The sequence below is a fragment of the Heliangelus exortis genome, chromosome 26 (genome assembly GCF_036169615.1).
Source record: "Heliangelus exortis chromosome 26, bHelExo1.hap1, whole genome shotgun sequence".
NCBI lineage: Eukaryota > Metazoa > Chordata > Aves > Apodiformes > Trochilidae > Heliangelus > Heliangelus exortis.
In genome coordinates, this window is record NC_092447.1 from 3,639,221 (window position 1) to 3,654,573 (window position 15,353).

The window sequence follows — 15,353 nt, forward strand, 5'->3', positions numbered from 1 at the left end:
GATGCAGCAGAAGATCTGCTGGAAGCAGGGATGTCTTGGGACCAGGCGTGGGGTCTGCACAGGAGCATCACATCTCTCCTCCTCTTTCTCCCTCCACCATCCCCTGCAGAGGTGAAGCAGCATGGGGGGAAGATTAATTTGGAGAAGAGCAAGTTTCTGATGCCTGTTATAATTTGGCTGAAACCCTGCAACTCAAGGGTTTATATGTTTTCCAAACTGGTGGGTGGTATATTCTAATTCTGGATATGCAGTTTATTCACATACACAACTAATCCTTTTTTGAATCCTGTTAAATTCTTGTTCTTCTTAGTATCCTGTGGCAATAAGTTACAGAAGCTAATTGTGCTTGTCTTGAGCTCCCTTGATCTACTTTGCTCACGCTTGCTTTAAAATTTGTTGTTCTGAGAAGCCTGGTTAATATTTTTATTTTTTTTTTCTGGGAGATAATCTGTGTTCCTGATCCCATTTGTTGCAACAGGGCTCGGGAGCCCATGACTGGAAAGGGAGAGGAGTTCAGGTTTTGCCTCAACTGTTGCAAGGTTGGGGAGCTTCTGTGCCTCAGTTTCTCTTGGAACAGCTTGGAAAACAGGAGAAGTGGCCCCTGTGCATGAAGCTGTGGCAAGTGCAGGGTTTGCAGGTGAAGCTGGATGAAAGGATTGAATGGAAAAACAGCCTCCTAAAATCAAGTTGCCTTTCCAGGAAAAAAATTTCTCCTGGAAAATATTTCTCCTCAAAATATTTTCTGAATTTTCTATTCTTTGTGCTTAAAAGAAAAAAACCAAAAAAGCAAAAGTAAACCACACTGTTGCTCTGGTTTGGGACACAGGAATTCTTTGAATTTTTTCAACTAAGGAACCAAATGCTGGCTGAAGAGGTGATGTACACCTTCCCCCTCCACTGCAAGACCCAGTGGCTCAATATTTTTGATTCCCCTGGTTGAATCTGGTTCTCCTTTAGCTGGCAGATTGGTAAGAGAGGTCTGAGACATTTCCCAGTCATTCTCACCCCTTTTCTTGAGTTCCTTTTCAAGCTTCACATGTCACAAATCAGCTCAAGCTCCAGGATGGTGCCTTCCCCTTGGGGAGCCTCGGAGTTGGGAGGATCTGGGGCTGAAATTAGCACCCCTGATTAAATCCTTGAAGAACAAGAAACCCTGCCTGCTCATTACTCAGTTCTGCCCATGTTCTGCTTAATAACCAAACAGTAATTAGCTCAGCAGTTTTGCTACTATACTTATAATGGCCCCCATTAAAGTTATGGGGTTTATAGGCAGTAATGGCTTGGGGAATAATTAACGAGCACAAGGCTTTTATTACTCCCTTTATTTTTAGCCTGTGCTTTACAAACCTTTGCTGCCAAATACCCAAATCTTATTTGTGGTGCCTGTCCCCTTCCAGTGGATGGCAAGGGACAGCCCTCATGGCCCTGTGCCTCAGTTTCCCCACCTGAAAAATGGTCATGGCAGGACAGGCAGCTCAGGGCTGGGACCTCAGCCATAAATTCAGAAGGGTTTGGTTTTAGCAGGGGTCAAATCCAGTTGCTTTTCCAAAGGTGAAAGGAACCTCGGGTTTAGGTTTAGGGGATGCTTTGCCCTGGGGGAAGAGCTCATAGTGAGAAGATACTTTGTGTCCTGAAGTCTGAGTGTTGGTTTTTTCTTTGGGAAGCTTTTGCTGTAGGATTTGGCTGCTTTTCTTTGTGTTTTCCTGTCTGTTTTGTTGCAGATGTAACTGTTTGGTGTGTTTGGCTTTTTTGTCTGTGTTTTTCTTGCTTATAGACAATGTTTTTATTCCAGTGACTTGTATATATATATATTATATATACATACAAATTCAGCTCAAGCCATTCTTTAGTGTAATGTGTTCTAAACCACTTCTGTTCATTGTGGGGAAAACCGAGGAGTAATGATGATGGTGGGGCTGACAAGGAGGAAAGAAGGTAAAAGTGACTCTAAACCAGATCAGAGACCAAACCAGTGTTTCCTACGGTAAGTCTCAGAGCTGACACCAATTAACTCGTTTTTTTAAAAAAGAACCTTCAGTGTTTAATAATCCAGCGTGTTACTAACACATGGCTCCAGCATTTATTAAAGCTTTTTTATTAGATGAGTGCCCTTTTAATATTGTCATGCCTTGACACCATTGCCCTCTGCTGGAGGATGTGAAATCTTTTTCACCATGTGGCACAGAGTGGCAAAACATCTTCCTGCCAAGGAAAGTCTTTGGTTTAGAAGTAATTTAACCCCCAAACTTAGGTTTGAGCTAGCTAGTGCCTGTTCCATGATTTTTTTTTCAAAACTGAAAAAAGGATGCTTTATGGAGCGGGAAATAGTTGGATTTTTTTAGTAATTTTTGGTTTAATTTGTTCCCCCTCCTTCTTTTCCCTGTGGAGGAGGAGATAGCAGAAGCCTAAAAGTGACCATCTGAACAAAGCCAGGTTTTGGCTGGTTTCAATGGGAGAAGGAGAGGGATGTTATGGTGGGGCAGGGCCAGAATGGATGCCTTGTAAAGGAGCAGAATTTTCCCCAGCCTAATTTTTGGCTGGCCTGCCTTGTGCTGTGAATAGCAACCAAAAGCATCCTTGGGCTTTGATGACATGGGGTTCTTATATTGATTTTTATTTTTTTTTTTTTGGCAAGCCCTTTGTCTTGGGCTGAGAAACTGTGACTTCTCTCCCCAGCAGTGTCAAATCACAGCTGCCCATGTATTTCCTTAGCTGAGGATGTTCACAGGAGAAAAAGGATTTCAGCTTTTGCAGTGAGGTGGGAACGTGGCCCTGTTAAGACCAGGAGCTGGCATCAGCTGCATGGGTGTGTTAAGGGGGAACATGTTGGAAATTCTTCTCCTGGACTGAATTCCTGCTCAGAGCAGCCCCAAGGGAGTCCTCACCGTGTCCTTCAGTCAGGACAAAACTGCAAAACCCACAGCTCTGTGCTGGCCCTTGGCAGCTGGAGCACCAGAGCACCAGATGATTGAGCAGGGAGCTGCTAAATGCTCTGGAGCAAATTAAAAGGAATCGATCCTGAAGAGACCGATGCACAAATCATTGGAGCTTTCCCCTGCTTGCTTGGCCCTGTGTTTAAAGGGCTGGAAAGCAGAGCAGCAGCCCAAGGGTGCCCATTCATGGTGGCTTGTCCTGGGGGAGGGTCCTGAGGCTTTCAGGCTGGGAAAAAGCATCTTTAAGGTAAGAGCATTGCCTTGGGAGGAAGCTGCCCTTAAAAACAGGGCGTTTGCTGCCTGCCAGGTGCCATGAAGTGGCTCTGAGTGGTTTGTGGCCTTTCCTCCCACCCCTCTCCAGTGGCAGAGTCCTTTCCCTGTTGGGAAGATGTTCCTGTTTCCCTTTCCAGTTCAGTCTTTTCAGAGCTGCCCCTTGTGGCTTTGCCCTACAGGGATGCTCAAGGGACATGTTCTGGTGTTATGAGAGGACCCAGAGGGCTCCAGTGCTCAGTGCCCTCTGCCCAGGCACTGATGGCAGCTGCAGGGACAGCCAGGATGAGGCCAGATGCTCTTTCCTGAGGGCACTGTGTGCTTTGGCAGTGTTTGGCCAGCGATTGCTCTGGCTCTGAAAGCTGAAGGAGGATGCAGCAAGAGGCTGATGTTGGCTGGAATAATTCCTTCTCTCCCTCCCTGGTTTATCTTGTCTGGATTGAGGCTGCTTTCTCCAGTTCTGGGGAAATAAAAAAAAAAAAAAAATAGGAGCAAATCTGTGTTGCTGGGAGATGCTTCCTCGAAAGTCTGCAGGGTGTCTGGCTGCACAGAGCTTATCCTGGGGCTGTGGAAAGCTTTTTCCTGCTGGTTCCCTGGATTGGCCACAGGAAACTCTGCTTTCCATGGAACCAGTTGTGTTGGGTGGTTGATTGAGAGGTTTGTGTTTGTTTCCTCTGGAGACTCCTCCAGGAGACCAGCTCCTTCCTATCACCTCCAGGTCCCCCTCAACCTCCTCCCATATTCCAGCCCAGGCTTGAGGAGCTGCCCTGTGATTCCAGGAGGGGACCTGGTGGTTCCTGGGGCACTGCAGTGACTGACCAGCTGTGCAGAGGGAGTTTTCCTGGAGCAGGCTGCTCCCTGCTTTTGGCTGTGGTGTTCCCTGGGTTCTCCCTGCTCTGCAATGCAGCCTTTTTTTCAGCAGTGGTCTCCTACCTTCCCCCTCCCCCCCACATGGGAATAGCTGCTAAACTGCTGCCCCTCTCTGCAGATTGTCCACCCTGCATCTCCCTGCAAAGTGATGTCCTTGGCTTGCCAAGATACTTGGATAAAATGCAGTCTGCTTCAATCCTGTGCATGTTCATATTGAATCAGACTTAAGCCACGGTGGCAGCTTGCTGTGCTCCTGTCTCCACACTTCCCAGATGGAAGCAATGGACCTGAACAGGCCCTTGGAAGCCTGAGCTAAACCTGGCTGCATCCAAGATGCTGAAGGGGTGGGCTGGGCTGAGGGCATCACTGTGACAGGCAAAACGTGGGCTCAGCAGCTTCACTGGAGCTCAGCTCCCAGGAGCGTGGGCTCAGGCACCCCGAGTGCTCTGCCTGCCAGAGGGGCTGCTGCTGAGCACCTGCTGATGTGTCAGGCAAGAAACATGGCCCTTGTGGTCCCTGTTTTCTCCAAGGGGTTTGGGTCTAGGAGGTGGAGCTGTGAGGCTTGGCTGGCTCTTGGATGAAGGGTCCTTTTCTGCTGGTTCAGATTTTGCAGAGCTGAGCAACTTTTGCTCGGCTGGAGCAAGTAGAGGCAAAGGAAAGCAAGGCTCTGGACACCCTGGAGGCCCAGAGGGATGGGACACGTTTCTGTTGGTCACTGCCCCACATTCATTTGCTCCTCTGGAGGAGGATTTGTCAACTTCATGGAGCAGTAGCTCCCTAGTTCTTTTCTCTGCCCACTCACCATTGCTCTCTGTTGCAGGTCTCCTTCCAAATGAGTCTCTGAGGTTCCTGCTGGCAGCTCCAGCAAGTGTCCTGTAGAAGTGCCCTCCTGATCCTGCTCCCAGCAGCCGAGGCCCCTCCAAACCTGCTTCTGCAATGGGTGGGTTGTGAGCACTGGTAAGACCTATGAGTCGTGTTGCCTTTGCTGCTCTTTCCCTCTCCCGCCTTCTTTCTCTCTGTCCTCGTTCCTTCTCGGCCATTTATTTCTCTTCTCCATGTGCTCTGCTGTTCTGTCTTTGGGGTTTTCACTGTCAGGTAATGAGGAGCTGTGGGTCCAGTCAGTCTTGGAGATGCCGAAGAGACGAGACATCCTGGCTATCGTGCTGATAGTTCTGCCCTGGACACTCCTAATCACCGTCTGGCACCAGAGCACCATTGCTCCTCTGCTGGCAGTGCACAAGGGTGAGAGAAACCAAACCAAACCAAACCAAACCAGTCCGTGCATCCCTCCCTCATCTCCTCTCCCATTTCATCCTCCCGTGGCAGCCATGCTCATCTCAGCTCCCAGCCCATCCTCATGCAGGAGCCTCCCCACTTCTGCTTGTAGGAACAGCCCAGTGCTCTTAGGGGCTCTTCAGAAACATCCAACTCCAAGCCGTGGGATGTGCTTGCTGCACTTGGAGAGCTCTTTGTGGCCCAAATACAGCATCAGTCAGTTTACTGAATGAAGATGCTTTTCTTTGCTCCCTCATGGTCCCCAGGAGAGGAGTCCCTGCCTGCTGGCCCCTGCAGCATGCTGCACACAAGTCAGTTCTGCAGGCAAGCTGCAAAAAAAGAGAGCAGAGGGAAGAAAGCTGCCACTTGAGACAGCTGCCCTGGGAGACATCAGGCAAAGAGCATTTTTCAAGTGTCCTCAGGAAAGCAGCAAACTGGTGCTCTTGATCTTGAAGGAGAAAGCAGGAACCAAGCCTCTCACCTGATGGTTTGGTGGAGCTACAATGCTATGAGGGAGTCAGCTTTCACATTTCCTGTGCCACAAAGCATCAAACAGAGCTCTGGCCCAAACCAGATGAATGCAGGAAGTTCTGGGGGATCCTCTCAGGCTGGAAGGATCTTAGTTTTTATCCTGATCTTGGTACAGCAGCAGTATCCAAGGGCTGTGAGAGCTCTTGGGGGCTGGAAGAAGCCACATTGCTACTGCAGTCTTCATTCTTGACCCACCCCAGGTCAAGCAGGGCAGCCTGGGGGGAGGTTTGTCTATGGGGGAGAAGGCCAGCTTGTTTTCCCTCTCTGGTCCCTTTCTTTGGGAGATTCTCTCCCCTTTTTATTTTAATGTTCACACATCCTCCACAGTTGGTTATCCCTTTGCTGAGCAGGCTCATGGGTGTTTGGAATTGTCAGAAACTCTGAGTCTGTCTCCAGCAGCTTTACCTTTCCCCTTGGAGGACTGAGAGCCACCCAGGAGGCTTTTTGGGCAGTTCCAAAGGGAAAGATCACTGGGATCACCTCTGGAAAGTGGACAATGTTTCAGAGGATGAAGAATCTGCTGGGCTCTAAAATGAGGACTTAACAGACTATTAGGAATATGCTGTTTGACTCAGTGCCCTGAAAACTGGGAGCTCTTTGATGGCCACAGCACAGAGACTGCTCTGACTGCTGTGAACTTACCCATAACCTTGGTAAAACTCTCCCTCTCCTTCTCTGAGCCCCTGTGGAAAATAAGCAGTGACAAAGATGAACCTGAAAACTCTTGGAAGAAATCATTTTGTTCTTGTATTTCTGAGATCTTTTGGTAGTGCATCTCCCCACTAGTGAGCACAGGATGGCCGTGCTGGCAGGTGCCAGGATTTGCAGCTGAGGGTTGAACCTGCAGGGGTTTGCAAACTGCCTCCAGCACTGTCCTGGCTAATTACATCTGTGACTGTGTCCAATGCATTTTGCAGATTTATTTTTGAGTTGATTCTGGTGTTCTCTGCTTTCAGAGAGCTCTGCTATGTCCCCCAGCCACACACCATCCTTCCATCCATGCCGTGGAGGAGGAAGAGGCCTTCATTCTGTTCAGGACTGGTATAAAAGTCCACACTACTGGAAGAGGAGCATGCTATGAAAAAAACTCTGGGAGTACCCTACTGGGTTAGATCTGAAGTCTGTCTTTTCCTGTTCTTTCTCATCTCAAGTCCCTGGTAGCAGCAGGTTTTGCAAAAGCCATGGCTCAAAGTGTTAGGTGCTCACCAGAGAGCTGCTGGCTCCTATCCTGAATGGAGGTGTCCCTTCATCTCCTAACTGCAGACCATGGCATTCCTGCTGCTCTGCAGTGGCACAAAAGTGTTCAAGTCACACTTGGAAAAGCGACTGGTGTGTGCACAGCTTTTTTTCTCTCAGGCTGATTGTGAACAAGTCTTTATTTGCAGGGATTTTATGTGTTTGGATCAGTGTATCCTCTGTGTTCTGTTCATTGTTCACATCCACACTACAGAGCAGGCTGCTAGGTTCAGAGATGGTAGGGTCTTTTTGAGGAGAGGTTAGTCAAAGGCAGGTGAAAGTCTGCAGGAAAAACCTACAATCACAGGCTGTATTTCTACTCTCTGTGTCTGGATTTTGTAGTGTGTCTTTCCCTGCTTTTCTGTGCCCCATCCCAGGCCTGTCAGGAGAGCAGTGGGCTCCTGCAGTATCCTGGCCAGATGCTGCTGATGGGAGAGTCTTCACTTAGTGTTTCCCACCAGTTAGTTCCCTGCTTCCCAGTCCAGGTGCTCCAGAGCTGTGAGTCCTGTCCCATTGTGAGTCCTGTGCCCAAGGCACTGGAACTCTCCAGGAATGACAAGACCATCATTCCATGTTTCTGTTTCCTTTATCTAGACCTATTTGCTGTCCCAATCCCTTGTCCTGGGTCTTGTTTGGGGCTGGCTTTCTAACAGCAGGACCTTCTTTTCTCCTGTGTGTTTGTCCCTGATTTATTTCCCTACTATTATTTATTTCTCCACTTATTCACTAAAGCCTCCACCCTCTGAAACCACCAGGGTGACTTCCCACTAGCCATCACCCTGCTGGCTCAGGGTTTTTTGGGGTTTTTTTTTTTTTTTGTGGGGGGGGTTCCCTGCCTGCCAGTCCAGGTGCTCCAGAACTGTGAGTCCTGTGCCCAAAGCACTGGAGCTCTCCAGGAATGACAAGATCACCATTCCATGTTTCTGTTTCCTTGTCCTGGGTCTTGTTTGGGGCTGGCTTTCTAACAGCAGGACCTTCTTTTCTCCTGTGTGTGTGTCCCTGGTTTATTTCTCTACTATTATTTATTTCTCCACTTATTCACTAAAGCCTCCACCCGAGTTTCTTTCCTTTCCTTTGAAACCACCAGGGTGACTTCCCATCAGCCAGCACCCTGCTGGCTCAGGGGTTTTTTGGGGTTTTTTTTTTTGGAGGGGGGTTCCCTGCCTGCCAGTCCAGGTGCTCCAGAGCTGTGAGTCCTGTGCCCAAGGCACTGGAACTCTCCAGGAATGACAAGACCATCATTCCATGTTTCTGTTTCCTTTATCTAAACCTATTTGCTGTCCCAAGCCCTTGTCCTGGGTCTTCTTTGGGGCTGGCTTTCTAACAGCAGGACCTTCTTTTCTCCTGTGTGTGTGTCCCTGGTTTATTTCTCTACTATTATTTATTTCTCCACTTATTCACTAAAGCCTCCACCCTCTGAAACCACCAGGGTGACTTCCCACTAGCCAGCACCCTGCTGGCTCAGGGGTTTTTTGGGGTTTTTTTTTTTGGAGGGGGGTTCCCTGCCTGCCAGTCCAGGTGCTCCAGAGCTGTGAGTCCTGTGCCCAAGGCACTGGAACTCTCCAGGAATGTCAAGACCATCATTCCATGTTGCTCTTTCCTTTATCTAGATCTAATTGCTGTCCCAAGCCCTTGTCCTGGGTCTTGTTTGGGGCTGGCTTTCTAACAGCAGGACCTTCTTTTCTCCTGTGTGTGTGTCCCTCATTTATTTTCTACTATTATTTATTTCTCCACTTCTATTTCTCCACTTATTCACTAAAGCCTCCACCCGAGCTTCTTTCCTTTCCTCTGAAACCACCAGGGTGACTTCCCATCAGCCAGCACCCTGCTGGCTCAGGGTTTTTTTGGGTTTGTTTTTTTTTTTGGAGGGGGGTTGTTAGAAGACCACGTGCCATGCAGCTTTGTCTCCTTCTCTCTCACCCCCTTGATCAGATGATGGTGGCAGCGACTCCCGGCGTGACCTCGGCTTGGACTCCAAGGAATACTGCTTGTCGGAGCGGGACATTGTGGAGGTGGTGAGGACAGAATACGTTTATACCCGCCCACCCCCTTGGTCAGACACCTTGCCCACCATCCACGTCATCACCCCCACCTACAGCCGGCCGGTCCAGAAGGCAGAGCTGACCCGTTTGGCCAACACCCTCCTGCACGTCCCCAACCTCCACTGGATCCTGGTGGAGGACTCGCAGCGCCGCACGCCGCTCATCACCCGCCTGCTGCGGGACACGGGCCTCAACTACACCCACCTCAACGTGGAGACCCCCCGCAACTACAAACTGCGGGGGGACATGAGGGACCCCCGCATCCCCCGGGGGACCATGCAGAGGAACCTGGCCCTCAGGTGGCTGAGAGAGACCTTTAACAAAAACAACAGCCAGCCCGGGGTTGTGTACTTTGCCGATGATGATAACACCTACAGCCTGGAGCTCTTCGAGGAGGTAAGGACCACCCTGGATGGGGGGGGACAAGGGTGTGTGTGGCTTTCTCTGTGGCCAAGGCATCTTGTGTGATGTCAGGGGAGCCCCAGGGTGTGTGGACTGGAGGTGGCACTCAGTGCCATGGTCTGGTAACCCTGGGGGTAGTGGATCAAGGGTTGGACTTGATGATCTCAGAGGTCACTTCCAACCCAGCCAATTCTAGGATTCTGTGATCAGGAGGCACGGAGTTTCTACTCTAAAGGAAGCTCCTGAGGAGCCATCTCCTGCTCCCCAACCTGCTTCTGCAGAAGCACATGCCCAGCAAAAGAAACCTTGGCCATCCCCCTTTCCTGCCTCACCCTGAAGATTTCTGGCTGGTTCCTGATCTGCTGTTTGTTACCCTTTTTTGTCCTCCACCACCCATACGTGTTGCACTTGGCTGTCTGTTAGTCCATGTTTTCTTCTTGTTTGACAAGTCCCTGGGTTTCTCTGCCTTGCTTGCTGTTTGCATTTGTTTGCTCTCCTCCTGGAGGGGGTGTCCCCTGCTTAACTCCTGGAGCTGTCAAGAGCCCAGTGCCTGCTCTGACCACATCCCCAGCTGAGGCAGCTGTGCCCTGTCAGAGTTACACCTGAATGCTGGCAGCAGAGTCACTTGGCTGGCAGGACATCTTGTTCAGAGGTGCTCTGGGTTGTCACCCACACCAGGAGCCCACGTTGGGCAGTGCTTGCTTCTCCTCCCAGCAATAGGGACCCTTTGGAGAGGGATTTCTCTCTGCCAGGAGATGAATGCAGCACTCGATTCCTGGGCTTTTCCTCTTGCACCATCAGGGGATTTGAGCAGGGAAAGGGATGCTCCATATGTGGCCCCTTTCCTTTCCCTGGTGGCTTTCACTTGAGCTTGGATAGCCAGAGGAACAGAGATGCTTTTAAAGCTGCAAGCATGTTCTGAAGGTCTTTTCCACAGTCGCCCCTGAGACTGTCTCTGGAAGCACTTGAAAGAAACAGAAAGGATTCCTTTGTTTGCTTGTGTGCTGGGGGAGGCTTCTCCTCTCGGAGGTGTAGCTGCAGTTTTGAGGTCATCTGAAGCCAATGAAATGTGCTGTGAAATGCAGAAGACACACACATTGTCCCCTGTGGACAAGGGCCAGCATTAGCATGTGTGTAATGCAGAAGGGCAAGTGCCAGAGCTCTTCTGGTCTCGTTTGCAGTAATTAGTGGTGATGAGATTAGCTCTGGGAGAGCCCCCAGCTAAGGGACAGGGCTGAGAGCAGAACAGGAGGCTGAGCAGGGACAGGGTGCTGTGGGGTGAGAGGGCAGAATGGCTTTCAAATCATCTGCCTTGGCAAGCACAGGCATCTGAAGTGTCCCCTGATGGCTTCTCTCTATTTTATTGGCTCTGTGGGGAGCAGAGCTGTTCCCCTGGGGACCAGGAGCAGCTACAAAGCACCAGGCACCCCTCAGGCTGGTGGAGAGGCTGCCTCTGAGGCTGTGATCTCTGGCTGCTGTGCTGCACTCTGAAGGTGCTTTTAGCCTCCCATAGGCTGAGATTGCAGCTCACATTCCTTAACTTTCAGAAAAAGCACCTCTCTCCCTAGCTGTGCCATTCCTGCTTTTCCAGGTGGCCTTGGACAGGGTGCCTCCTCCTGGGGTTTCCTCAGGTGTCCATGTGGAGGACTGATGCTCCTCAGTTCTAAAACCTTTGGACAAAAAAAAAAAAACAACCAAAAACCCAATAATAATAATAAAAATCACTCTTCAATCCCAGTTATCCATGGCAGCTTTGTTTTTTCAGTGCCAAACTCCATTACAGTTGCCACTGTTGGTTGCCACTTTTCTTCTCCAGCTCCAGGCTGTCCATCCCTCCATCCATCCCTCCATCCATCCCTCCATCCATCCCTCCATCCATCCCTCCATCCCTCCATCCCTCCATCCATCCATCCATCCATCCATCCATCCATCCATCCATCCATCCATCCCTCCATCCCTCCATCCCTCCCTCCCTCCATCCCTCCCTCCCTCCATCCATCCCTCCATCCCTCCATCCCTCCATCCCTCCCTCCATGCATCCATCCATCCATCCATCCCTCCATCCATCCATCCATCCCTCCATCCATCCATCCATCCATCCATCCCTCCCTCCATCCATCCATCCCTCCCTCCATCCATCCATCCCTCCATCCATCCATCCATCCCTCCATCCCTCCATCGCTCCATCCCTCCCTCCATCCATCCATCCCTCCATCCATCCTTCTCCCCGTGCTGAAGTTCTGGGGCATTTTTCCTCCTTGCAGAACCACCAACCAAGGGGAGGTTCTTCTGTTCTGCTGGGGGGTGCCAGTCTCCAGCAGCCCCATCCCCCTGCTTTTCCCACCTCCCCTTTTTTCTCTCTCCTTGCCTCCAGATGCGCAGCACCAGGAAGGTCTCGGTGTGGCCGGTGGCTTTCGTGGGTGGTTTGAGGTACGAGTCACCCAAGGTCAACGCTGCAGGGAAGGTCTATGGCTGGAAAACTGTCTTTGACCCCCATCGTCCCTTTGCCATAGACATGGCAGGCTTTGCTGTCAACCTCAGGCTCATCCTCCAGAGGTCTCAGGCTTACTTCAAGCTGCGGGGAGTCAAGGGAGGCTACCAGGAGAGCAGCCTGCTGAGGGAACTGGTGACCCTCAACGACCTGGAGCCCAAAGCTGCCAATTGCACAAAGGTAGGGCCTTTGGTCCAAAGGTTTGCTCCCACGGGTGGGTTGTAAGGAGACAGAGGGAGGAGAAAGCCCCTTGCTTGAAGGGGGACCACTCCCATCTTGACTGGTGTTTGGAAGCAGTCATTCCTTCAGTTGTGTGTTGAAAGATGTGGAGGGCAGTTGTCTTTTTTAGTTAGGGCCCTGAAATATGGAATCTTCCCTGCAACTATTCCTCTTTCTTATATTACCTCCAGCAAAACATCCTTCATGGTTTTCAGGTGGGTTTAGCTGTGGCTTCACTAATCCCCTGACTAGTGTCCTTTCAAACCTAATCCCCCAAAGAGGGAAAAACCATCTTGTCTGCTAATTCAGCTGGATGTCTTTTTTTTTTTCCTTGGGCCAACTTGCCTGGCTGGCCTCAGGGCAATTTTGGGAATAATCCCAAGTCTTAAACCCACAGCAAGAGGAGGGACTAGATTGTAACTCCAGTTTCCCCTCACTGACCATGGCATTGATCCCATGGGTGAAATGGATGTTGATTGCTTGACATGAATTCCTCAGGGGGATTTTGAGTCCTGGTTCTCCTGGGTAAGGTGGCAACTTGTGAGATGTGGCCCTCTGGGACCCACCTGGGCTGTAACCCAGCAGTACCAGCCTGATCCAGACTCGTTGCTGGGATTCTCCACAATAACCTGGATCTGTCTCAGAGATGATGTAGGAATGTTTTAATGCCTGGGATTTTGCTCTGAGCTCTTCCAGGAAAGGCAAGGAGTCCAGGAATAAGGAAGAGGAGTTGAGGGGGGAAGAGCAACTTTGTTTATTACCTGATAGAGGCTGTGTCTCATTTTTTAAATCTCTGTGGCTGTGGTTATGGCTGTCCAGCACTGGGATAAATAACACAGATGGTCTCCCAAGGGTGGGAGAAGAGACTGGATTAAAATTAGATCTCTGTTCTTGGGCACTGTGTGCCCTACTAGCTAACAAGAAAGCACTGATTGGGAGGAATGTGTTTCCAAGAGGCCAAGGGAGATGCACAAGTTGCTTGTAAGCTGGTGTACAGAAGATTGGGAGGGTTTATTCCATGGCCAGTTTTGTTGTCTTTGGAATATTGTCCCTGCTGTAAATAACTGGTGGAAAGAAGCTGTGTTAAAAGGTTGGGGATAGGAAATAAAGGCTGTGGAGGAACCCATGGAGGAAGGAGAAGGTTTTTTCCAGGCAGGAGGGAAAAAAAGGGTGCTGACAGCCAGGCTGCCATGTCAGTGCTGTCCCACACGTGCTGGAGAGGTCAGAGATGGAGAGGAAGGAGGAATTGCTGGCCAGGATTTGAAGCAGACTGTGTTTCTTTTATTTATTTTTTTTTTTTTTTGGCTCAACTGTGGGGATCTTACAAGGGTCCTTGTTGTGAGGGGGATGCTGCCTGCTCCTGGCAGACTTGGAGTGCAGCTTTGCAGGTTCAGCTTTGCCTTTCTGCTTTTAGTGGATGCCAGAAGCCTCCATTTCCCAGTTGCTGCTTTGCTCACCCCTCTGATGAAAAGAAGGGTCCAGAGAAGGACAGAAGGAGGCTGTGGTTTGGGGTCCTCTTGCCCCAAGATCAGCACTTGTCATTGTTTGCTTCTGTGAAGCATAACCATACCCCTGCTTTGCAGTGAGATAAACATGAAAAATTATGACGTGCTCACATTAAGGAGGGATCAGAGAAGTATGCAAGATAAACACAGACATCTGTTCTCCAAAAATGCTGCCTTCCCTGTGTGCAGCCCTGCTATTTGTAATATTTATCCTAATTCAGCCCACAAATGCACACTCCTGCAAAAAGCTCCAGCTTTGGCCAAAGACATATATCCTGCTTATTTTCTTTGATTTGGGAACTGCCAAACTGGGACACATTCATGCTCCTCATTCTCTGTTAACACCTGAAGGAACAACTGCAGCCAGCTCAGCCAGGCAGCCCTTAAAGGACAGGGACTTGGAGTGGCCCCAGCTTTTGAAAAAGCCTCAGTGTGGGCTGGCAAGAGAGAACAGACCACAAAATACAAGGTCACTGGAAATGAGGCATCTCTCATTCCAGCTGCTCCTGGAGCCACTGGTGGCAGAAGGACATTTCTTTGGGTGGGGGAAGATTTTGTGCTCTCGGTAGCAATGGGCTGGGGTTGAAGTGGTGTTTAGAAGCAGTCATTCCTCCTCCTCTCTCATTACCTCTTGGCTGAGTCAGAGCTGAGGTGAAATTCGTGGGTTAGCAGCTGGGATTTTAGGTGGATGTTGTGAAAGGGAACTTGGCTGTCTCGGAGCCAACACCTTCAGGAGATCTGCACGAAGCCACTGCCCAGGGGGAGCTGGAGACTCAGTCCCCCTCACTGCTCACTCCCTTGCACTTGTTGCAGAAAGCAGAGCTTCCCTGAGGCATAAAAAACACACTGTTTGTGGAGAAAAAAAATCAAGAAATTGGCTGAGAGGAAAAGCAGGTGCTTCTGTTGTAAATGGCCATCTCCCTCCCACAATAAAGAACACAGTGTGAGAAATGGTCGAGGCTGCTGTATCGAGCTGCAAACTCTGGAAATTGCTCCATTTTAGTTGATTTAATATAATTGGGTTTATTTGGCAGTTGGCTTTAGCAACACAAAAGTGGGATCCAGTTTAAAGCAAAGCTAATAATGTGCAGTTGGGGGTCTCCTGTCAGTGGCTACAGCTGCTTAAGTGCAGGGCTGAGTGTTTATGTGTCGGGGGCAGAAAGAGCTCTCACCTGCTCCTGCTGGAAGGAATTGGCTCCCAAGATTTTTCTACTGCTCTGGGCTGCAGGGAGGTTTTTTTTTTTACACTCTGTTTGTCAGGGGAGGAGCTGAGGTAACTGAAGCTTATGTAGTTCTGAGAGCCACTGGTACAGACCTGTTTGGTTTTGCCCTGTTCCCTGGAAAGTGAGAGCAGCAGCACTGCTGCAGTGGTGAGCAGGAGGGTAATAAAGGCTCTCTCTGATGATCAGGCTCTGAAGCAGTTGTGGGAGAGGGATGAAATGGTTTGTTTTTTTTTGGTCCCACTCCATCCAGCAGTTGGTCTCTACTGCCTTAGTATTAGTAGGCAAGATTGAAGCCCCCATGCAGGAGGTGGCTGCTCACATCAGAGACAAATCTGGTCAAACAGTTTCTTGGGGAG

At 50.0% G+C, this 15,353-nt stretch overlaps 1 protein-coding gene across 6 annotated transcripts in view; it reads left to right on the forward strand.

Moving 5' to 3' along the window:
* Positions 1–15,353, forward strand: part of B3GAT1 (beta-1,3-glucuronyltransferase 1) — a 31,451-nt gene that overhangs the window by 11,056 nt on the left and 5,042 nt on the right. For 4 of the 6 annotated variants that reach the window (XR_011730643.1, XR_011730642.1, XM_071768934.1 and 1 more), the window contains exons 2-5: positions 4,894–5,013; positions 5,169–5,315; positions 9,048–9,553; positions 11,934–12,230. Coding sequence is in view for 4 of the 6 variants with exons in the window: in XM_071768934.1 (XP_071625035.1) it covers positions 5,010–5,013; positions 5,169–5,315; positions 9,048–9,553; positions 11,934–12,230 (954 nt within the window). In the remaining 2 variants the exon portion in view is untranslated. Of the gene's footprint in view, positions 1–4,893; positions 5,031–5,168; positions 5,316–9,047; positions 9,554–11,933; positions 12,231–15,353 lie in introns of all 6 variants that reach the window. The other 2 variants (XM_071768936.1, XM_071768937.1) reach the window with 2 other exon arrangements.